General features: G+C 35.3%; 3 protein-coding genes across 8 annotated transcripts; all 3 read right to left on the bottom strand.

Annotated features, from left to right (window-relative positions):
• Nucleotides 1-2,114: 2,114 nt before the first annotated feature.
• On the bottom strand, nt 2,115-6,539 carry LOC18048245 (protein REVEILLE 3). 2 transcript variants are annotated; one of them, XR_002906594.1, is made up of 10 exons: nt 6,126-6,539; nt 5,201-5,258; nt 4,872-4,995; nt 4,570-4,746; nt 4,336-4,464; nt 3,666-3,775; nt 3,418-3,477; nt 2,896-2,994; nt 2,646-2,796; nt 2,115-2,345 (listed from the first exon to the last, which is right to left on the bottom strand). XR_002906594.1 is itself a non-coding variant. In XM_006444895.2 (9 exons), exons 1-8 carry the CDS (start codon nt 6,410-6,412, stop codon nt 2,899-2,901), a joined length of 1,041 nt encoding a protein of 346 aa, XP_006444958.1. In that variant the 5' UTR covers nt 6,413-6,539; the 3' UTR covers nt 2,466-2,796; nt 2,896-2,898. The 2 variants fall into 2 exon arrangements, 1 of the variants encoding a protein (XP_006444958.1); XM_006444895.2 differs by lacking the exon at nt 2,115-2,345 and having other exon boundaries at nt 2,466-2,796.
• A 5,081-nt stretch (nt 6,540-11,620) lies between these two features.
• On the bottom strand, nt 11,621-17,575 carry LOC18048244 (C-terminal binding protein AN). 5 transcript variants are annotated; one of them, XR_002906330.1, is made up of 8 exons: nt 16,440-17,574; nt 15,085-15,238; nt 14,859-14,989; nt 13,606-14,397; nt 13,458-13,505; nt 12,577-12,690; nt 12,155-12,279; nt 11,621-11,908 (listed from the first exon to the last, which is right to left on the bottom strand). XR_002906330.1 is itself a non-coding variant. In XM_006444893.2 (7 exons), exons 1-7 carry the CDS (start codon nt 17,022-17,024, stop codon nt 12,205-12,207), a joined length of 1,899 nt encoding a protein of 632 aa, XP_006444956.1. In that variant the 5' UTR covers nt 17,025-17,574; the 3' UTR covers nt 11,967-12,204. The 5 variants fall into 5 exon arrangements, 3 of the variants coding, with proteins under 3 accessions (XP_006444956.1, XP_024043507.1, XP_024043508.1); XR_002906331.1 differs by having other exon boundaries at nt 11,621-11,905; XM_006444893.2 differs by lacking the exon at nt 11,621-11,908 and having other exon boundaries at nt 11,967-12,279.
• Nucleotides 17,576-18,267: 692 nt separating this feature from the next.
• On the bottom strand, nt 18,268-21,152 carry LOC18048243 (uncharacterized protein At1g01500). The gene is made up of 2 exons (XM_006444892.2): nt 20,209-21,152; nt 18,268-19,139 (listed from the first exon to the last, which is right to left on the bottom strand). Exons 1-2 carry the CDS (start codon nt 20,875-20,877, stop codon nt 18,909-18,911), a joined length of 900 nt encoding a protein of 299 aa, XP_006444955.1. The 5' UTR covers nt 20,878-21,152; the 3' UTR covers nt 18,268-18,908.
• Between the last annotated feature and the right edge of the window lie 426 nt (nt 21,153-21,578).

Here is a 21,578-nt window from a genome sequence, read left to right as displayed (position 1 = left end):
GCATGTTCCAAAGGCCGAAAATGGATCTTCCTCCTCTTAAGCCTTTTGGGGAAGCAGGGAAGAGGTAGACAGGAAATGGACGTAATTTATTTAACCAATGTGTGTTTTTGCTGCTCGCCGCACCCTTTTGTTTTTTTTTTTTGGGTGGTTGGGAGAAAGGAAAGTAACACTTTCATTACTTCAACTTTGGGAATACATCCATAATGGCAGGTGGAATTTCATTAATCTATATGGCTGATTCTTTGAATCCTATGGTTAACTTAGCCAAGTAATGAGCGTCTAAATTGCACGTTATAGGAGCGTAAAAAAAAATTACAAATTCAAAATCCTAACACATGCTTTGTATTTCTGAAACTACCCAAACGATTTCTGTTTTGCTGCCTTGTTTGTTGTTGACTAGGTTGGCTATTCTTGATAATCTGTTTCTACAATCGCAGTGGACATCTTTGCTTCTTTAGCAGCCTTTAATCCCCATTCCACAGCTTCAGCTTCTGAAAATCTACTTTCCCCACAAAATGGTACAGTTTTGACGCTGGCCGCCATTATTTGCTATTAGAATCTCTCACAACAGTCCCCAATCCAGTTAGCTGTGCTTCATCTTCTATGGCTGCATCAACATTAATCTTGTACATTCCATTCGGTGGAGGTTCCCATTGCTTTTTAGTTCCACAGGCTTCTTGTTTAGGGGTGTTTTCCTGACTTTTTAACCCTTTTGAAAGCTTCCACAACTACAGATATCAGGGGATTCACCATTTTCGCTTCAAAAATCCTGTTGCTCCGTGCATTCCAAGCAGCCCGCCAATACGCTACCAATAGCTCCATTTCATTCTTTGTGAACTTCTTGGACAATTCCTGCATAACAGACAACAGGTCCTGATTTGTGGTATCAGAAGGCTCTACTATAAAAGGGGCATGCCTCCATATCTTTTGAGCCTTTGCATTGTAAGATGCATGAGAAATAGTGTCCACACCTTGCCTGCAGCTCTGACGGATTGGAGTTGGCATAATATTTTTTTTCTAGAGGTTTTCTGCAGTTGGGAGCAAGTTTCTAGCCGCCCTCCGCAAGAAAAATTTGATTTTCTCAGGTAAATTAAGATTCCACAAGTCATTCCAGTATTTAGATCCATTACCTGAAGAACTTGGAGTGCTGGAATATTTTAACTGTAGATCAATTTGATAACCGCTTTTAACAGAATAATATCCTTCCTTGCCAAAATGCCAGAGCACTTCATCATCCTTTGACCTTCTAAGCAAAAGGATTTTAAGAATCGCTCTGCGTCTTCTTTCAAAAAATGTTGTCGGATTAGGTTTTCATTCCACTGATTCTCAAAGTCAATCATCTCAGCAACTGAAGCATCCCTGTGTAATAATGGTGATAAGATTGGTTTAAAGGTCATCGCGATCGGTTTAGGAATCCATTTGTCCTTGTATATTTGCACTTTTTCTCTATTTTCCAATCTTCCATCTAATGCCTTTTTGTAAGACCTGTCTACCACATAATATGGTCCTCCCTATAAAAGATGGGTTACAACCAACCTTAGCATTTTAAAAGTCAGATTTGCTTGTAGTATCTTCCCTGCAAGACTTTAGCTACTAAGGAGTTTGTGAGCTGAAGCAGCCTCCATCCTTGCTTGACCACTAACGCTTGGTTAAAGCTGATCAGATCTCTTAAGCCTAGAACCCTCTGCTGTTTGCAAAACTCAGCCTCGCCCATTTAGCCAGGATGATATCCACATGGCATAGTGGCATTTTTTTATTTGTTGTAATATCAACTTGGCGTTATTTCTTTGTTCCGATCGATTATCAGTATTCAAATGGCACAGTGATAAGATTTGAGACTTAGAAGAGATAAAAATAATAATAATGATAATAATAAAAAGGAGAAATTAAAATAGGAACTACACGTAGGATTTTAAGGATTTATAAAGAAAAATTTTAATTTTTAGAACACGATCATTGGTTGAAATGTGAAATAAATGTGAAACAAGTAATTTTATGGATTCATCAAATACACCGTACTCTTTTAAGACGGTTTTTATTTTTTATGTTTAATTAGTTTTCATTTGCGCTAACTGAAATTACTCATTAAAAACATTATTTTTTAAAGAAAAAATCATTTAAATAATCATATATCCCACCTTGGACTACACAATATCAAATACAACTAAATGTAATCTAATCATATCCAATTTAATTTTGTTCACCAATCTCGCGCACTCCAACACAACTAAACGTGCATGATTTCTGAAAAGGGCGGCCAATCGTTCAACTGAGTTTGGGTTATCTGTAGACGGTTGGCTCACCAAACACGTATCATTGCCAGCCAGAGTGAAATGTTTAAGCACCTGAACAGAGCAAGTTAAAAAAAAAAAAAGGAACAAGAAAATGGAGTATGTGGCTCTCTTGCATAAGAGCCACTCTAGTTAAATCCAACCTCTCTCACACACACAGATCCAGAAATTACATTCACAAATCCCAACTATAAACCTTCCTACAATATATAATAATGAAAAACTCTTTTAAGGTCACTCAAATCTCTATACAAGAAAGCCTCTGAACAAAAATCGTAAGACATTTTCACATAAACAAGAAATCTTTCTATATCATATACACATATAGGCCAAGAAGAAGGAAGAAGAAAAAACCTTGTTCAGTGACCAACAGCCTATGTGCTAGATGTACTAACCATGCAGATCACAATCACATGTCTATGTCAACACAAACTTATTTACATATATATATATATCACTCCAGTACTGTACTTGCTGGCAACGGAATGTGAAACCGAAATTTTCCCTGATATTCAAAATTCATGGTCAGCAGCAGCCCAGGATGATTCACCGAACAAAATATAATTATGCATACAATAAGAAATATCTTCCTATATTATTTCACCTTTTACGCTGATGGAATGGCACTTTCTGAGTTACCAGCGTGCAGACTACCAAATTTATTCCTCTCAGATTCTACATCATAAAGCGAAAGCAACCTTTTCTGCATCCACATTATAAAACATTTAATAAGTAAATGGATGACATGATACAACTTTGTTGCTATGTTTTTTAATGCGGTGACATTTGTAACCCTACTACAGGGAATACACAGTAGTTTCAAGGGTGTCTATCAATCAAAAGAAGAAACATAAGCAAAAGAAAAACAAGAGAGAAAGATGAATTATTGAAAGAAGAAACAAGATGGAAACAAATTAAAACAACATGAAAGAAGCTAAGAAACTTGGATGACAATTGAAAAAACCCTAGTCTGCTTGAATGCATGTACACAACGTGAAGACAGATCAAAGTTAAAAGTTCTTCGACTAATGCAGACCCATCACCATCACTAATCATTTATACTCCAGCAAACCCAATATCAAGTGACACAAGATTTGCAGAGAGCCGAGAAAAGGCAAGTACTTACGTGGTCCTCAAACTCAGGACTAGTCAAGTTGATGGCAAGATTTCTCATCAACAACAATACCTGAAAGACAGCCATATAAATTTATTAAAGTAAATCACAAATTTCTCGGAAGAGAATGCAAAATCAAGATGGGGATCTCACTAAGAGAGAAGAGGAAAAGGGAATTATGCACTATAGGCAGTTCCATAAACATGATTACTGTGTCCACAACATATGCTAAGAGGAATTAAAAAATCATAATAACATACAGTTTCAAAATTTATTGGATCCATCTGCTTCAATCTCTGAATGTGACCAGTTGAATTGGGGTCAAAGACACTGCCAAGGAAGCTGTAAACTTGAGCAAAATCAGGCATAACTGCATCAAACAAAGAACTGTTTCATAAGCAAAAGAATTTAAGAACAAGTGATAAAATGTGCTAGGTATAAGGCACAATCATGATTCAAAGAAACCAGAATTGACTCAAACATATCAGCCATTTCTTATCATATTACAAGATAAATAGGCAGCAAGGCAAGTCAAGGAAAAATATATACCATTGAATTTTATGCAGCTCCATTGAGAATGATAATATGAGTGGAAAGAAAAGAAAAGGACAGCTTATACACTTCTCAAAGTTTGCAGCCTATATCCCAACACAATGGAAAATTTTCAATAAAGCTATTCTCATATCAAGAGCTTTACCGAAAGCTTTGCTCATATGCACCCTCTTAAACATGCTAATAGTGTACAAATAAGTGTCAGAGATGTCATTCATGAGCAGGTAGCAAAGAGTTTTTTCTTAATGATAGTGTAAGATGAAATTGCAGCATAGGAGAACTATCTGTAATTTATTAAGCTGTTAACTCAGACATTCATAGTCTACTAGTGCCTGCACCTCAGTGCTCATATAGCTCAAATTAGAACAAGGATACTACCTCTTCGGGGTTTTCCGTGATCCCCTCGATCAATTGTTTCACCAACTGGCCAAGTTCTTAGAGTGCTGTCATTACTACTACTGTAGCAGAAATTCTGAGCGTTGCTTGATCCAGGCAATCCCACATCATCTGATAAGACCGGATATTGTAATATTATAGCAACATTCATATTTTTCACATACCATGTTACAAAATATCTTGAAGTGGTAAAGATGCAGCAGGAACAAACGATACCTTTAGTCACTTGCGATACATTCACTGGTGGCACTGAGTCATAACTCCAGGACGACAAGGCCGCAACAGGAACCGGATTTCCAAGCACAGATGAAGAGTCTGGCCTGTAAATATATCCTGGTTCAAGCAGAGCTGCTGATGATTGAACTTGCCCACCAAATTGTGATACACCATGAACTGGAGATACACGTAAAAGCAAAGGTAGTACCACAATAAAAAACCATCCAAAATATAGGAGTTGTTGCATAAGCTTATGAAAAGAAAAAGATTAAAGAAAACAATGAGTGGTAAACCGTACTGACCAGTTTTAGGTGCTTTTTGTGGGTATGGATGAGCTGCTTTTCTCTTTGGTCGAGGGGGAGGTACATGTTCACTTGTCCCATTCTTCTGAACCTTTAGAAAGTACTTTTGTGCATGACTTCGTATCTGCCAATAAGATTGCTTAGCTTTTAATAAACAAATAGATTGACGAAGATGAGTTCTATACCTAGACAAAGTAAATAAATGGGAAAAAAGAAATCAAACATAATAGGGTCAACACAAGTATTAAAGCAGCCAAAGTGCAAATTAATCCCACGGTAGGTATTTTACATGCATTTGCTTGATTAGACTTGACTTAGTTTGAAACTACCTGAATGACAGTCTTGGATCCAATAAATGCTTCAATCTTCTTCCAGTCACGATCAAATCTAGAATTAAGAAGATACAAGAAAATCAAGAAGAAAATTTAAGTCAACATGTTTGCACAGATAGGATGAGTGAGATAACATCATCATGACATCAATGGCAACTAACAAAATATAAATTACTTGTTTGAAACTGCAACCACTGAACTATTCTTTACAGATAAATGTATCGTTGGGGTTGGGTTTCCATGTTAAGCATCCAAATGACTTGGTCCTACATATCATGCATGCAGCCAGAAGGTTCTTTTAAAATAGAAAACAAGTCAAGGTTCAAAGACAAACCCTTTAGTTAAAAAATATAGCTGAAGCCAAGAAATCATTTGTCTTAAGAACCTAAACCTGTTAGGCTTGAAAAAAGGAAGTAGGTGTCCACTAAAAATGAACACAGTACGTAAGCAGGAAATTCAATGTTTTATTTTCTCATTGCCTCATAGTTATCAACAAATGGAATTACCGACAACTGAAACTATTAAGTAGAAAAATAACTAAAAGAAAGCACAATCTAAAGCGACAATACCTAAGCAAAGTGCTATAGACTGAATACTAAGCCACTAACAATAGTTGTTCAAAGTCCACTTAAGGGAACTGCGTACGTCGAATTCTAATGAAACATTTAGTTACTTAACTTAATATAATCATACACTGTAATAGGATAAATGAAAATCTCAAATTAAAATGCTAATTCTCCATATGAGTAGATTAGAAATTGCAGGTAAAAATTAAAAAAAAGTGATAATCCAACTTCACAATTTAAATTTTCCTCCCTTACTTTTTCTCAGCTACCAAACAAGCATAAGACAACTGATAACTTAATTAAGAAAATACAGTAAAAAAAAAGGAAAATAAAAATGAATAAGTAAACACACTTACAATTGAAGAGCTTCTAGAAACTTGTCGTGCTCTTGTTCCGTCCAGCTCTCTCTAGATTTAGTAATTGTGTACGGCTTCCGAATCTTCTTACTCGGATCCTCCGCAAACGACATAGTATTTATTGCACCTGTACTTTTAGTCGAAGCTGAGGCAGTAGTAGAATCATTCGTCGTCGTCGCGGCGTTGTAACTACCAGTTGGCGGGAGAGAATTCGGACCGGGATGCCCCATATTCATGGGATCGAAGAAGAAAAAGCCTTGAGCCGGGTTCGGGTTCACGGACACCATAAGCTAATTCGTTAAATGCTGATCGAGTTTCTGTTTTCAATTGTAATATTCGTTTTTGCCTTGATCTTAGCTTTTGGTGAGTCAGACAAGAATGAGATTGACGAGGGTAGTCTCTATTACTCTAATAAAGATCGAGGTTTATATAGAGCCTGTGACCTGTGGCTTGTGGGTGATGACTCATGGGAGTTAGGACGAAACCGTCATATCCACTTGATTTTCAAGGTACACGTGGCATGATCTGGTTGTGTCGACTGAAACCTAGGGGCTGGAGCATCCACTGCTTCGGCAATGTGGCAATTTATACAGCACCTCGTAAAAATTAGTATATAAATAAAAAATATTAATTGGAAGTTTGGATTACCCATTCACATTAACCTTATGGAATGTGGTTCAACTTTAACAGTAAGGCTGAGTGGCGGACTGTAGCCCTTAATCGTAAGGGCTAGTGCTTAAGGGCCTTTTATTTTTTTCCTTCAATTTAAAATTAGATAAAAAAAAATTTTTATTGATTCATGACAAATAAATATCTTTTTAATATTTATGAGGGTAAAAATTTAAGTTACGTTATAATGAAATTGGTTTAAGTAATCTCAACAGATATCTGATATAATTTGTATTAATATATATCTAATTTTATAATACAAATCAGTAGTTTAAAAGAAATTAGCTGAAAGAGTTTTTTTTTTTTTTCCAGACAAATTTGCTTTTTGGCAGCACATCTCATATGAAGTTAAATTTACCAACATAAATGTAAAATACTTTTAGAAAACAAATTTTCAGTTGTTGTATTTAAGTGATGGGTAACTAATTTAATATTTCAATTAGAAAAAAACAGTGTTTTTTTTTTTTAATATCCTTAAATAGCTTGGCTATTTGGTTGATTTGACCAGAGAATTCATTCGATTTGTGCCGCTGCTTTTTCTTGATTAAAACTTTTGAAAGTATCGGTTCTAATGATGGGAGCAGCAAGCATTTTGAATCTTACGCGCTCTCAGTTGAACGGGTAACGATGATGCCACGTGTGGTCCTCGTTTATTGACTCGTATAATTAATCTTCGCACCTCTTCCTTGGGGACAACAAATAAGAGGCTGTTATTGAAAGTTCTAGCAAAGTCCAGGATCACCTTTGTCCGTTGAGATCTTTACCTTTTCTTTCCGGTAAAACAGCATTTAGGAAGAAACTATTTTCCTTTCTCTTTTTTTCCCCGATATAGAGGAAAGAAATTATTAGTTATTACATTTAAGTAACGGTGCCAATTATGACAGCCCAGTTTATATTAAAGTAATTTTTATACAAACTGTAGGGCTGTGTTTTGATTGAATTTTCTCCTGTTCATTACTAATTGATATCTCTTATCTGTAATGATAAGTTTACAAAATTTGGTCTATAAATATTGTATTACAATAAACATGGTAGATGATGTGATATTTATTTTATTGATTAAAATAAAAATTAATTATTAAATGTTATCATTTTTTATTTAGGTGATCAATCGATTGTAACTTGGAATTTAAAATTTTTTAAGTGTATTACTATCTTTCCACCAATTACTTCTAAAGATTGCTTGTCAAATCTGCAAACCATTAGATTGCACAAGGAAACGATAACCGGCACGTCAAGAGAACAAAATTTTCATCATGCAAAATTTCTATCTAACTATAATTTAAGATAACGATATCTTCGTAGGCTCAATATCCCTCAATTAAATAAATAATTGTATGGAGTTAATTTATAAGTTTTTTTTTTTTAAAAAAAAATGTGAGTGGGGCAGAGATATCTTTCGTATGTGAGGGTCATATATTTGGACATATATTTCATAGAATTAATGTAATAATATAAATCTTAGTTATATATCTTATTGTAAATATCAATGTAACGTCTGCTCTAATAGCAATTGTAAATAAATATGTGATACAATAATGTGATGTGTAATTAGTATTAAAAAAAATAACGATGTCTAGTTAAATATGTACATTTACTTTGTTTTTGAAGTTGCATAATCAATATGACCCTGGGGTGTTTTATAGTTTATGATGGGCTGGGAGTAATCACAGTAAACTTATACAATAGGATACAAATTCTAATATTTTCTTGTTCCTTTTTTCTTTTTTGGGAAATTGATGCAAATTCTACATTGAATTTATATGTCGGTCCCCTATCACCTATGCGCAATGTATTTAGTATATGGGTCCATGATCATATTGTATAGTCAACAGTGTTTGATCCCTTGAAAGGGAAAAAAAAAAAGAAAAAAGATTCTTTGAAGTCACAAGAATATTTTTTAAATCTCTTTTTTTTTTAACCAAAAAAATATATTAGACGGAGTAGAGCTATTAGCATCCCTCCAAAAATCTCATAAGACCCTTATTGTGTATATTTACTGTTTTAACCTTCACCAAAATTACAAGAAGCCATACATGCTTCATGAAAAATCCGAATGGTAATTCAATTTCGACATGAAATTTTTTTAGCTGGCAATACAAATTTTTGAAATAATATCGTTTGTTATATCCTGTGGGATTAATCTATCATATAGTTATCGTTGTAACTTGTGAGAAAAAAATAAAGATAAAAATTCATTATTATTTCTATTCAAGAAATTCAGCTCACTGTGAGAAACTTCTCCATAAGAAAATTAAACCCCAAGGCTAACACTTATAACCTTTTAAAATTTATTTGGATTAAAACTATTCGCACACAAAATGCAAGCAAAAACCACTCAACAGTCTTCTTCACCATTTCTCTAAAGCTTCAACAATCATTTATGCCAAATACAGTGAGTCAAATTTTATAGATGAGGACATATATAGAAGAGTGGAGAATCAAAGCTATTCTGGGAATTAAGTGGGGTGTTAAAAACAATCTTACAATTTTTTAAATACTTCGATAGAGTAAATTTAGAAAAGCGGTTTTAAAAGATTTTTTTAAAGATGCTAATAACTCCATTCTTTAACTTTTATTGATATAATAATTAGAAGAGTGGAGCTTAAAATTCTTATGACACTCCCTTTTGAATATTATTTCTTTAAATTTTAAATGATAAAATACATATCCATATATTACAGTTAACTATCTTCCATAAAATTTTAACAAAAAAAAAATTCTTCCTAAATTGTATACAAATCTTAAAATATTGAATTTATCTTAATTTTTTTTATTATATTACTTCTATCCTCATAACTCTAAATTCTTATCATTTTCTCCAAAAAAATATAAATATAAATATAAATGCAAATCATAAAATGAGTTAAGTGTAAAAATTTTGTTAAATGTTAATTGAATATCCATTTGAAATAAGAAATAAACTAATTTGTCTTGGATTATTTAAGTAATTTCAATTAAAAAGAAATTTTATGAAATTTTTTTACAGGTATCAAAAGTCCTGCCCTAGTTAGAATCCAGACATAAATTGAAATAGGCATATGAGGCCCAGTCCAAAAATGTGCTAAAAAGAATATAAATAGTTGGGCCTTGCTTGGCATTAAGTACAATTACAGTGAAAAAAATTATAATTATGAAATAAGAGTTAATAAGTATGAGTAATGATACAGCCACAAACTCTTGTACAAACTTATTTTGTACAAACTGATGTGGCATGATAAGATTGGTTGAATTAAACATCACTTGACCCACATGATTTGTTTTTATTAATTTATATTTTCATTCAACCAATGAATTAATGCCACGTCAGTTTGTACAAAATAAGTTTGTACAAGAGTTTGTGGCTGTATCATTACTCAATAAGTATATAGTAAAAATAATTTTTAAATAATAATTTTGACAAAATTAATAAATATATAACAAATTTTTCATCATAAGAGTGTATAATCAAATCAAATTAATTTCTAAATTACCGGTATTAGTGTCTATTAAATACTTTAGTATTGTAATTTTTAAATTACAATTACCCAACTTCAATCCCAAATAGAATCTTACTCTTATAACTAAATAAGAAAAAAATCAAGCTCTCAAAACTACCTAGAAAAAACTATCGAGAAGTTAGAACCAGGAATTGCCAAGCAAAGGGTCAAAAGAGTGACTCACAGAGACTTTCTTAAAGCAAGATTTTGATTATTTTATCAACATTACATATTTATTCCTATGACTTCTTCGATAGTACTTTCCCTACAAGAAACGTGAGCAACAATACGTTTTAAGTACCCAAATATTTTAAGTTACAACTACCCAACCTCAATTTCAAATAAAATCTTACTCTTATAACTAAATAAGAAAAAAATCAAGCTCCCAAATCTACCTAGAAAAAAACTCATCGATGTTAGAACAAGGAATTGCCGAGCAAAAGGTCAAAAGAGTGGCTCATAGAGATGGCAAATATCCAATTATGGAGGAAAAATATCCATCTAAACACAAATTTATAATTATCCATAATGGATATATCCATATCCATATCCAGTATTTAATATTGGACATAGATATGGATTTTATCCATATAACTATGAAGATCCATGGATATTTTATTTTTATTATATAAAAATAAAATATAAAATAGTTAAAATTCTAATATTAAATTTGGTTATTAAACTATTTATATTACTAATAATACATACATATATATATATATATATATAAAATAAAATGGCGGTGCGGTGGTCAGTGGCGGCGGTCCGGTAACTTTCCGACAAATTCCGACAGAGATCCGGCAATGTCCGACGACATTCCGACGAGGTCCGGTGACTTTCCGATGGATGTCCATTTATAATATTAAATTAATAAAATAAAATAATAATTATTAATAGTATTAAATAAGTTAAAAAATTAAACGATAATTTTGAAAACTTTAGTTTTTAATATAAGAGGAATTTAAAATTTTCACTAGTTAATATAAATATTTTTATAATTGTTTGTTTATTATATTTTTTATTTTATAAAATTAAAATTTTTTAAACTTGTGTTAGGTTAAACAGATATCCATTGGATAAAAATAATTATCCATATCCATCCATATCCATCTAGATATAATTTTAAAATATCCATTTCAAAATCAAAAAATTTTTGGATGAATATTATCCGATCCAATTAGATGGATATTGTAAATATCCATTATGGAGCGATCCAGTTGCCATCCCTAGTGGCTCACACAGACATCCTTAAAGCAAGATTTTGATTATTTTATCAACATTACATATTAACTCCTATGACTTCTTCGATGGTACTTTCCCTACAAGAAACTTGAACAGCAGTACGTTTTACGTACCCAAGCAATTTTCAGTGATTAAAAAGATCTTCTAGGTAACTTAAAAATTTTCACTTTTTGTTGTCTCATGGGTCAATGGAGTTGGGGCACCTAACTAGCCCCCCAGATTAGGGCCTGGTCAAGACGGACTCGTGGTCCAAGTCGGTGCAGAGAATATATATATATATTCTTGTAGGGAAATTACCCACGAGACATTTATCATTTTTAGTGATTAAAAGCCTTCGAAAGGAAATTTGTCTTGAGTACTACCAAGTGCGCCACACAAGCATAGCCCTACCTACTGAAGTTAAAAAAAAGATCAGAACAATTTGCTACAACAGTGATCAATGATAGAACTTCAATGAGTCTTCATTGATGAATGGAAAATACCCTATTCAAATAAACAAAGGACAATCTCTTGTACATTTAAGTGTAGAGTTATTCAAGAACCAAACCCACTACCCAAGCAAAGGCGGAAAATTTTTAACATCTCAAAATGTAACAAAAGAAAAAATTACTTTACAAGCAGTTTTCAGGAAATACAAACCTCAAATTCTCACAAGGGGCCAAAAAAGGGTCAAAGGCTTCTCAACTGTCCTAATCAAGCCAACGAGTAATCCCATCATCCTCTCCAACCGCTGCCAGAATCTCAATACGTACATCCAAAAAAGCCTGCAGTTTGAATCAAGAGAAGCAACATAGGACTGCATTTATTTATTTATTTTTGGTGCCAGGTTTACTGAAATTTCAGTAACTACCTCTTAAAAATCAATTAAAATGGACCATAAACCTAAAACCTATATCAAATCCAGCGCAATCAAAGTATGAACCCTTAGCTATTTGCTAATTTCTTTGATTATAACTATCATTGAAAAAGCTTAAAGCCAGATGGAACTCACAATTTTACCCAATGCATTGGCAGGGCAAAATTTAAAGGATTTTAGGAAAGAAATAAAAGAAAAAAAATACCAGGGGATTTCTGCAGTTGACCAGCCTGCATTCCTCTAGTGGACCTTCTATTGCCCAACTCTCCCAAGCATCAAAGCTGTGACTAGCAAATACGAATTCCATTCTTCTATTAATCTGCAATGTTAAGATAGAATCTGACTTCATCCCCGAGCACTGAACCATATGTTGATGCATTGGCTTACTACTTCAATCAGGAAAAAAAACAACAAAACAGAGTAGAACACATCCTTCCCATTTTTAGAACATTTCATACTGAAAATATTCTTTCCATATTAGATATGAAAAGCAACATGTGAAGTAATGGAAAGTTAGATGAATAAGATTTTTAGGAGGAAGAAATTAGTTATAATTTCAAGTTGATGCATGAAACCTATATCTGTGGTTATTTAGCAAGTGAACAGCTTACCCTCCAAGAAATTCCCCGCATAGACTCTGAGGTTCATAATCTGGTTTTATTAAATGAAATGTCAACTTAGCTAAAAATGAACTCTCTAAAAGATTATTAAATTAATCTATGCCAAGTCTAAAACTTCTGGTCTGTGATACATTCGGGGGGGGGGGGGGGGGGGGGGAAAGGTCCCAGCAGCAAATGCAAAGTTCTAATTAACCACCACCATTAGGAATTACTAGAACAGTGTAATCATGTCACAGAAACCACACTATTCCCATAATTATTCAGATCTCAATTCTTTACCTGAAAGAGATCAAGATCTAAGTTCACAAGTGCTATTCTCTCAATCATTAACCTTCTAAAATTTAAAGAAGATTTGACCTGTACTTTCTGGAAAAGAAAGAACACTCTACATTCAACTCTAAAATGTCTGGATAAAAAGTAAAAACCTCGCAACTAATTATGTAAGGACTAAAAGTATAAAAATTACCTGCAATAACTTTCCTCCAGCAGTAAAAGAACGCAAACCGATTGTGTCCTGATGAAAAGAACCAGAAATCATGTTGGCTAGTAAAAATAATCAACTCAAATTGTGCTTACCATATAGTTACACTGAGTAAAAAGAACCTCCGACAAACCTTGCTTTTGCAAATAAGGAACTGAGCCGCAGGATCTCTTTTTGTTACATTTGACATTGTCTCCAGGATCCAACCGCCGCCTTTATGTCTTTGCCTGGAAATGTGAAGTGCAGGGCGATCTCTTGCGTATAGAGCTACAACATACCCATCTTTCAGTGTTTCACCGGACACTTCACTAAGCTTTTTGCTAGATCTTGAAAGCTTTTTGGAAGTTGATTCTTGTATTGATTCTATAGGTGTTTTCCTACTTCTCAATTCTTCAGGGGAAGCACACCGAGAACTAGCTTGATCAGTGCCACTCATAGCAGTATCGTCTTCTTTGTGTGAGGTACTTTCTTTTTCTAATGCAGAAGGATCATCTGGTTTCTGCAAAGATTTTTGACGGGCATGCCTCTTCTTGGCCTTCTTACCTGACCTGCTGCGCCTTCCATCAGATTTAGTGTTAGCAGAATTTTGAGAAAAACCTGAACCCTGAAGTTGACTGGGAGAATCTCTTGACCAACTGATCCCCTTTTTCAGGGAGTCTTCAGGACTAACTTGAATATCATCTGTCAGTTGGCCACCAACAGAACCCTCCAGAGTGCTAACTTTGTCCAGTTTGTTGTATTGTTCAATTTCATCATCTATTTCATTTTCACATCCTTCCGTGTCAGAAATGGCATTCTTCGGAATAACACCATCAAAGAAGAATGTCTGTAATACAGAAATGGCCTTGTCCCTTATCTCCATCCACACTTCTTCACTATAATCAGCACTGCGAGGTAGTATCAGTACATTGGGCATCTCTCGAACCTGAAAGCAAGTGAATGTGAGACAGACCAATGGTGCTGAAAAACCACGTGTAAACATGCACATACAGAGAAGTTTTTCAGATATTTCCAGATTATGCCAAAAACCGAAGAATTGAGCACAATGTATAATTTGAGATCAGCTGCTCCACAATAGCTAATGCAGAATGTTTTATGCACAAAGAATGTCAAACAAACTATAAGTTAAACAAGGGTTTCAAGTGTCCAACACTTCATTAGAATGAGAACTAATTAACTAGCTACAACCAGCAGACATGTTGAAATTTATCCAAAGAAGCAACTCCATGTAAAAGAATGCCACAGAAGAAATATTAATAAGGGGTAGAGGAAAAGTAAATGGAACCTCATGGAGGTAGCTGTCAACAAAATATCTAATGTTTACTTCCTGGTAACACAATACACATGCCATGCCTTAAACTCAGGCCATAAGCATAGTTATCATACCCATGCTTCCATCCATTGTGGCCCTTCAGCACCATCCAGGGCACAGCCAGCCAAGGTGCCATCAATTAAAAGCTGCTTCACAGCACAATCGTCCAATAGTTGACTGCTGCCCGTATTGACAAGAAATGCCCCTAAATAGAGATGAAAGATTTTTCCAAATTAATAAGCAAATAGAAGAGATCTCAAAACATTGCTTAAGAGGTTCAATGTGAAGGAATTAATATACCGGGCTTAATATGCTGCAAACATTCTGCATTGATAATCTGAATCGTTTCATCTGTTACAGCGCAATGAAGTGATATAACATCACTTGCTGCTAGTAAATCATTAAGGGTATCCATCCTTCGGGCAGCTGAAGGAAATGTTACCTTACCTTTGCCCTGAAGGAAAAAAAGATAACTCAGAAAATCAAAGTCCAAGAATAAACACCAAATTATATGCATAGAGAAAATCAAAGCTCAAAATTGTCCAAGGAGAACTTCTAACCATTTGATCAGGTACACGAGCATTAGAATAATTCACTATATTTCATTGCAAACACTTTTTAAAGCTGCCAGGTCATTTCTAATTTCAGTAGTCCTCATGCATTGTTAAACATATAGTCACCTATATCATACTAACTGATCCATCAGGTTCAATGTATGAGCTGTAACTAGAAGCGCATATCTTCTAAGATGAAGAGTGCAATCGATATAGTACCGTGCTTAACTCTCCAATTCAGCAAAACAAAATAAATGTTTAATTTGTTTAGAATCTCATATGGAACTGTTGTAATCATGACTTCGACTCAAATAATTGTGTACACCAGTCATTCATATTTAAAACAAATGCAGTAAAATGTTAAAGAGTTATAATGGAAGACACCGAACGTTATCTTCATACAAAATATCCACAGCAACCAAAAAAGTGTACGAAAAATATACAACTAGTCCCAGCTCAATACACATCACCACAAGATCCGCTCTGAGCTTACCTTCTGCAAGTTTGATACCCTAAACCATGACCAGATAAACCTCTTTAACATAAGCAACAACTAATTGTGCCTGTCACCATAACTAAAGAAACTTAACCCAGCAGCAGAGTTCAAAAAAACATATTTTTACTTCGTTTGTAGTTCCAAATAGTGATGATCTTGCTCTATATCTTAACCCTAACTACAAGAACCACACAACTTAGCAATAAGAACAAAAGACCAAGTTAGTCAATATCAGTTAAAAAGCATATGCTGAATCCTAAAAAACCATCAGGAATTGCAAATATACACAATCTCACTCTTTAGGTTGTGTCTTAACACCACAACCATCTCAGAAAAGAAAAACTTTTTTCTAGAACCATTCAGCAACTTCTAAGAGAACACTCAATTATAATCTACCTGTAACACAGCCCCTCTATAATAATATATTTAATCTATTCACAAAATCACATTTTTAGCTATCAAAACTTTCATAAGAGTTACAACATGAATAAGAAATCAGCAAATTCCATCTGATTCAACACATACGAACAACAATAAAATTGCAGCCAAAAACAAATATAACATAAAATTTTACTTAAATTTAACCATCATTATCAAATGCGTACCTCAGGAACGTCAAAATAAAGCACACTCATCTTGAATGATAAGCTTCTTGTAGCCAAGGCCCGGGCCGACGCAGATCTACCAACGATCCCCAAAACTAGTCCTCTACAACGCCTCATTCCTCGACAGAGAGGCTGCACCGAGCCAAGCCATCCCGATGCCGAAAGCGCGTGGCGCGCGAGCAGATGCGTCCGTCGCAGCAAGCCGAGGAGGAGAGCCATCACGGTGTCAGCGATCTCCTCAGCTCGAGAGGTATCCACGTGGATTAAACGGAGACCGAGGTCGGCAGCGAGCGCGGAGTCGACGGTGCGGTCGGAGGAGCCGAGGCAGAGTATAAGCTGGTAAGGGCGGAGGCGGCGCTGCGCTGCGCGTGGAAGGTACGCGAGAGAATGGAGAAGGACGGCAGCGGCTGCTTCGATCTTTCCATCGGCTAAGCGGCCGAGAGGTACGTGCTCGACGAGTGCGACGCCAGCTAAGGAGTCTTGTTCTAAGACACAATCTTCGATGCAGTTGAGAGCGACCACAGAGGGGAGAGGTGTAGGGTTATCACGATGAGGCATTGCCGCAGGGAATCTGTTTTTCATCATCTCCTGGCAAGAATCAAGTGTGTTGTTTCTTCTTCACCTAGATCGGCGTGGTTAGTGACTTAGTGGTGATGTCACTTGTCAGTTGTGGTGGTTAGGGTTTAATGATGTAATTACATTTCTAAGGGCTAAGTTGAAGGATGATTTCGATGATCAGTGTTTTTTTTCCCCTTTTTTTTTTTTAAATTTCTTTACTTCTTTCAGTTGCTGCTGCTGCTGCTCCAGAGGCAGAGGAGAAGTTGAAATGACCGCCACGGAGTCCTGTGCTGCGATCCACCTAAATCTTACCCTTTTTTTATTTATTTTGTCTTTTTTTTTAGATCATTCCTGTTATGTCCTGGTTTTTGTCAGCGATGACCCATGTAAAACATGTAATTTAGGGTTTCTCATCAGTTTCAAATTTTAAAGACCGGAAGCCTATAAGAAAAATGAGAGGAAACTAGAAAGGAAGAACCTCGTATTTTTTCATCTTCGTCGCCAATCTTTTTGTGCGTGAACTTCCTGCTTACTGTAAGTTAGTTTTTTTCGTTTTCTTTTTTTTTTTGAAACTGTAAGAAATTGAAACAAATAAAACCTTCACACGAGGCTTCATAATCGCACCTAGTGGGTTTCTAAGATGGTATAGAGTGGAGTCCCAATAAGTAGGAAGGAATCGATGTACACAAGAACGAACCGCTGGATGCAACAAGGATTTTTTGGCCAGTGGTAGTGGATACACTAAATCCGAGTAGGAAGCAAGTCAAGCAACACTTTTGCTAAGGAATGCCGTAAACTAGTTGCACGTAGAAAGTTCGGATACAGTTGTGATACTTGGTAAAAGCAACACTTGGGAGATGATGTGTTTGGCATTTCCTTTGCTAGCATATTGTTTGATGAAAAGAAACTGTTCTGTTCTCAACATACATTAATCAAACCTGCTTTCTGACCACATGAGATTACTAGCTAATTATCAACACACAAAAAAGAATCATAGAGAAAAAGTGGACAGTTCTGGAAGAATAGTCAACCAAACATAAGCTAAGAAGTAGTTTCAGAAAAATAATAACAATAATAATCATCATCCGTACAGAACCCTACAGCAAAAGAGATACATTGTGCTCTGCAATTTCTAACAATTTCTATCCGAAAATGTGCTGTGAACCACATACCAACAGATCCGTCGTGGTCTAATGATAAGAAACTCATCCATCTTCTCAATGCTTCCAGTAGAAAAGACAAGAAACTGTGGTCGATAAAACTGCTAATAGGCATTGAAAAGAATTTTCATTTATTTCAGAAAGAAACAAGTAGCTCGCAACAAATTAAAATTAATAAAATAAAAGAATTACCGCAACCTAGATACAGAACTTCAACACTGTTAGATTAACAATGAAAAGTTCAAAACAAGAAGACTAAAAACTTCACATCAGAGTAGCAAAATTTTACAGGACAGGCAAAATAGATACAATTTTTTCACACCCAGGTAATTTATGCTGGTACTGAAGAGGTCTCTATATCCCTTACACACACATCAGTTACTAAGAACTCCAGAGCTAATACCTTAAAGGCATGCTGGTGCAAAGATCGATCAGCACATTACATCACATCCATATTTAATTCAAAACAGCCTCATAGTCTAGATAGCAGTCATGAGAATGAGACAGCCGATTCATCTGCTCCCCAACAGCTTTTGACAAGAAGAAACTCAAACTACTAACGGATACACCATACACCTCTTTATCATCTACAAAAACTCATGACCAACATGTTTTAAGTTACCTTCTTATGCATAGGTTATTAACTCAGCTAAAGCTGTGAGGTATCTCTAACTTCCATTGACATCCCCAAGAATTTTACTTTCCTTTCTCATTGAACCAGAAAAACAAATTCCCAAAGAAATGATTAAGTTCAGGAAAACCTCCTCCTAAACCTCCCAGTAGCTGCTTGATATGAACGCATTAGAAGACCAACACCAATTCCAACTCCGAGGCACATCCCTAAGCCAATTCCAACACCAACTCTAACACCAGCATTAAACCATGAAAGTTGGCCATCCTCACCATAGTACATGTCTTCGGAGTAGATTTTCTCCCCAATTTTTCCATCCAACTCGTAATCATTGAACTCCGCTTCTGTAATCTGCATAGCCCCAGAAATAAATAGACAACCTTTACTGGAATAGACAGACATTGATTAAAAATGCAATTGCATGCACATGTTAAGTTTAAAAAAAAATGCTAAAAGATTCAAAAGATACCACAAATCTCAAAAAATACACAGGAAAATAACAGAAACATGTATGAAAAACATATATTCTGCAACAGTAATCTAAAGCCAAAAGCCATACTTGAAAATAAAATTAAGCAGTGACATCAACACGTCGTACAGTTGGCATTCATCCATGCAGCCAAAATAATTAAATAAATAAATAATAAAAAATAAAAAAAGAAGAAGGCAACGAAAAAAACCTTCAGAGTCCTATATATGGTAAACTTTTTTTAGATCTCCAAAGAGGGTTTCATGCAATTCGAGTTAAAACCAAGAGAATGACAGAAAAAAATAGTAATACTAAACAGACAAGCTGGCCAGTTTGGGAGGATGGCAGAAGCTTGCCGATAAAGGATTGTGCATGTTTCTCAAAGGTGTTGAGTTCACAAGTTTATAGATCTCGCTTCATTTTCTGCAATTACAAGAACACAAATTAACATACTGGTTTCATGCATCCACTTTTTGATGCAATAGAACATACTCTACATAGAGGACAGACATAGTGGGAGAGAGAACAAGTTCACCTCGTAGACCAAACCAAGAATTCAATATACAAGGAGACATCAAATTCATTTGCATTGCATAAAGATTGCCATCATGTAAAAGTACAGACACTAATAAAATCAGTCAGGGGCTCAAGAAGTTCAAAGCAGACTATAATTAATTTGGTGTCGCCATAAGCCACCATAAGTTTTTTTTTTTTTTATATATATGCCATCAAACCTATTCCAACTTTTGAAATCATCAAATTTTGTGTAACGATTGGAAAACTGATCGTTATCGCCAAGGCTAACTACATAGTCAAGCTGATACAAAATCCTAATCAGAATCCCTAACTTTCATCTCTCCACCATACAAACATTTGCAATGTAAAAGCATCCCATTAAAAATTTCAACACAAGAAAATGAAACAACATCAAAATCTCGAATCTCAATATACCTGCAATTTCCTTTGTCGAACCAACCCATTACCGCCCTTCAAATTCTTCTCAACCTCCTCATCCTCTGGAATTGAGTCCAGCATCCAGTGTCTGTACCCCTTCCTTCTTGGACTCACCTGTATCGTCTTTGTCAAAATCACCGGCACACCTCCACAACAACCGGCAATATAAACCTCAATAGCCGGAGCCGAAACCCCAAGCTTCGGTTGAAAAAACGCTGAAGAACCAGACCCTATCGCCGTATAACAATCCATACTCCACCCCGCCGTCCTCGAATCACTCCCATTATTCCACGTGGACTCCATCCTCTCCAACGACCCACACAAAACCATGTCCTTGTCAAAAACCTCAAAATCAATACTCCCCGTCACGCGAACGCTATCCGTGCTCACATACGTCACCTCCGATGATTCCTTATTGAGCCGATCGCGACGCAGGGTTAGCGACGTCGTATCGGATGAGGGAACGCGTGAGCCGTTGATTTCTAAAGACACGCCGACCTCGCGACGCTCGTGACAGAGGGTTAAGTGATCGGGCACGCTGGAAATCACGCAAGGCGAGATCCGCACATAAAAGAGCCTGATTTCGAGCCACGCTGAGTGCGTTATCGATGAATTTGGTATTAGATGGTATGAATTTGAACGTTCACGAGAGTCTTGATGATCCATCAAGAGAAATTATAACTTCTTCAGACGGAAGATTTATTGAATTAAATTAGAGTTTAGGAACATGGAGAGTGAGAGATTCGACGATTCGGTTTTGAAATTGAGAAAATTTCGGTAAATGGAGAAATAATAGACGCGGTTGTTGCGTAAGAGTGATTGATTTGAGAAATTAGGGTTTTGGAATCACGCATTGAAAAATGGAAGACAAGGGTTTTGGTAGGAATCTTCCAAGGTGGAGGTGGTTGAGATCTTCTGTTAAAAGAGGACGAGGACACGGTCAAAATCCGGTTTAAGGGATTGACGCTTGACAACTATGCATGTGAGTTACACGTGTTACCGTTACGAGAGTCTGCTCCTGCCAATTTTTTTTGTTTTGAACAAAAAAAACATTAAAGCTTTTGGTCTTGTCGTCTAGTGAGAAACTATTTTATTGTTTATTGATTTGGAGAAAAAAATCCAATTAATGGTATTTGAAAATAATTTTTTTATTATTTTATAGTTCTAAGAAATAAACATTTATTAAAACATATTCCAGAAGGTATTTTAGTTGGAAGGACATATGACTTGTTTAGTTATTTTATCTGACAATGTTAAATTTTTAACTTGAAAGTTCAAGTTTGAGATTGATCAATAATTGAAGCACCAAAAAATTTCAGTAATGAATGAATACGATGGTACAAAGGAGACACAGAGAGAGGGATGAA

Source organism: Citrus clementina, unplaced genomic scaffold (assembly GCF_000493195.1).
Source record: "Citrus clementina cultivar Clemenules unplaced genomic scaffold, Citrus_clementina_v1.0 scaffold_3, whole genome shotgun sequence".
NCBI classification, from domain to species: domain Eukaryota; kingdom Viridiplantae; phylum Streptophyta; class Magnoliopsida; order Sapindales; family Rutaceae; genus Citrus; species Citrus x clementina.
Note: the sequence above shows the minus strand (reverse complement) of the source record. Positions and strands in the feature narration are given on the sequence as shown.

Excerpts from the sequence above, each read along its gene's own strand:
- LOC18048243 (XM_006444892.2), bottom strand. The coding sequence starts at position 20,877 with ATGGATCATCAAGACTCTCGTGAACGTTCAAATTCATACCATCTAATA. Across the intron at positions 19,140-20,208 it reads TTCGACAAAGGAAATTGCAG|ATTACAGAAGCGGAGTTCAA; the intron begins GTATATTGAGAT and ends GGGGCTATGCAG.
- LOC18048244 (XM_006444893.2), bottom strand. The coding sequence starts at position 17,024 with ATGATGAAAAACAGATTCCCTGCGGCAATGCCTCATCGTGATAACCCT. Across the intron at positions 15,239-16,439 it reads TTTATTTTGACGTTCCTGAG|GGCAAAGGTAAGGTAACATT; the intron begins GTACGCATTTGA and ends TTTTTCCTTCAG. Across the intron at positions 13,506-13,605 it reads TCCTTATTTGCAAAAGCAAG|GACACAATCGGTTTGCGTTC; the intron begins GTTTGTCGGAGG and ends TCTTTTCATCAG.
- LOC18048245 (XM_006444895.2), bottom strand. The coding sequence starts at position 6,412 with ATGGTGTCCGTGAACCCGAACCCGGCTCAAGGCTTTTTCTTCTTCGAT. Across the intron at positions 4,996-5,200 it reads GATCCAAGACTGTCATTCAG|ATACGAAGTCATGCACAAAA; the intron begins GTAGTTTCAAAC and ends TCTTATTGGCAG. Across the intron at positions 2,995-3,417 it reads GTCCTGAGTTTGAGGACCAC|AAAAGGTTGCTTTCGCTTTA; the intron begins GTAAGTACTTGC and ends ATGTGGATGCAG.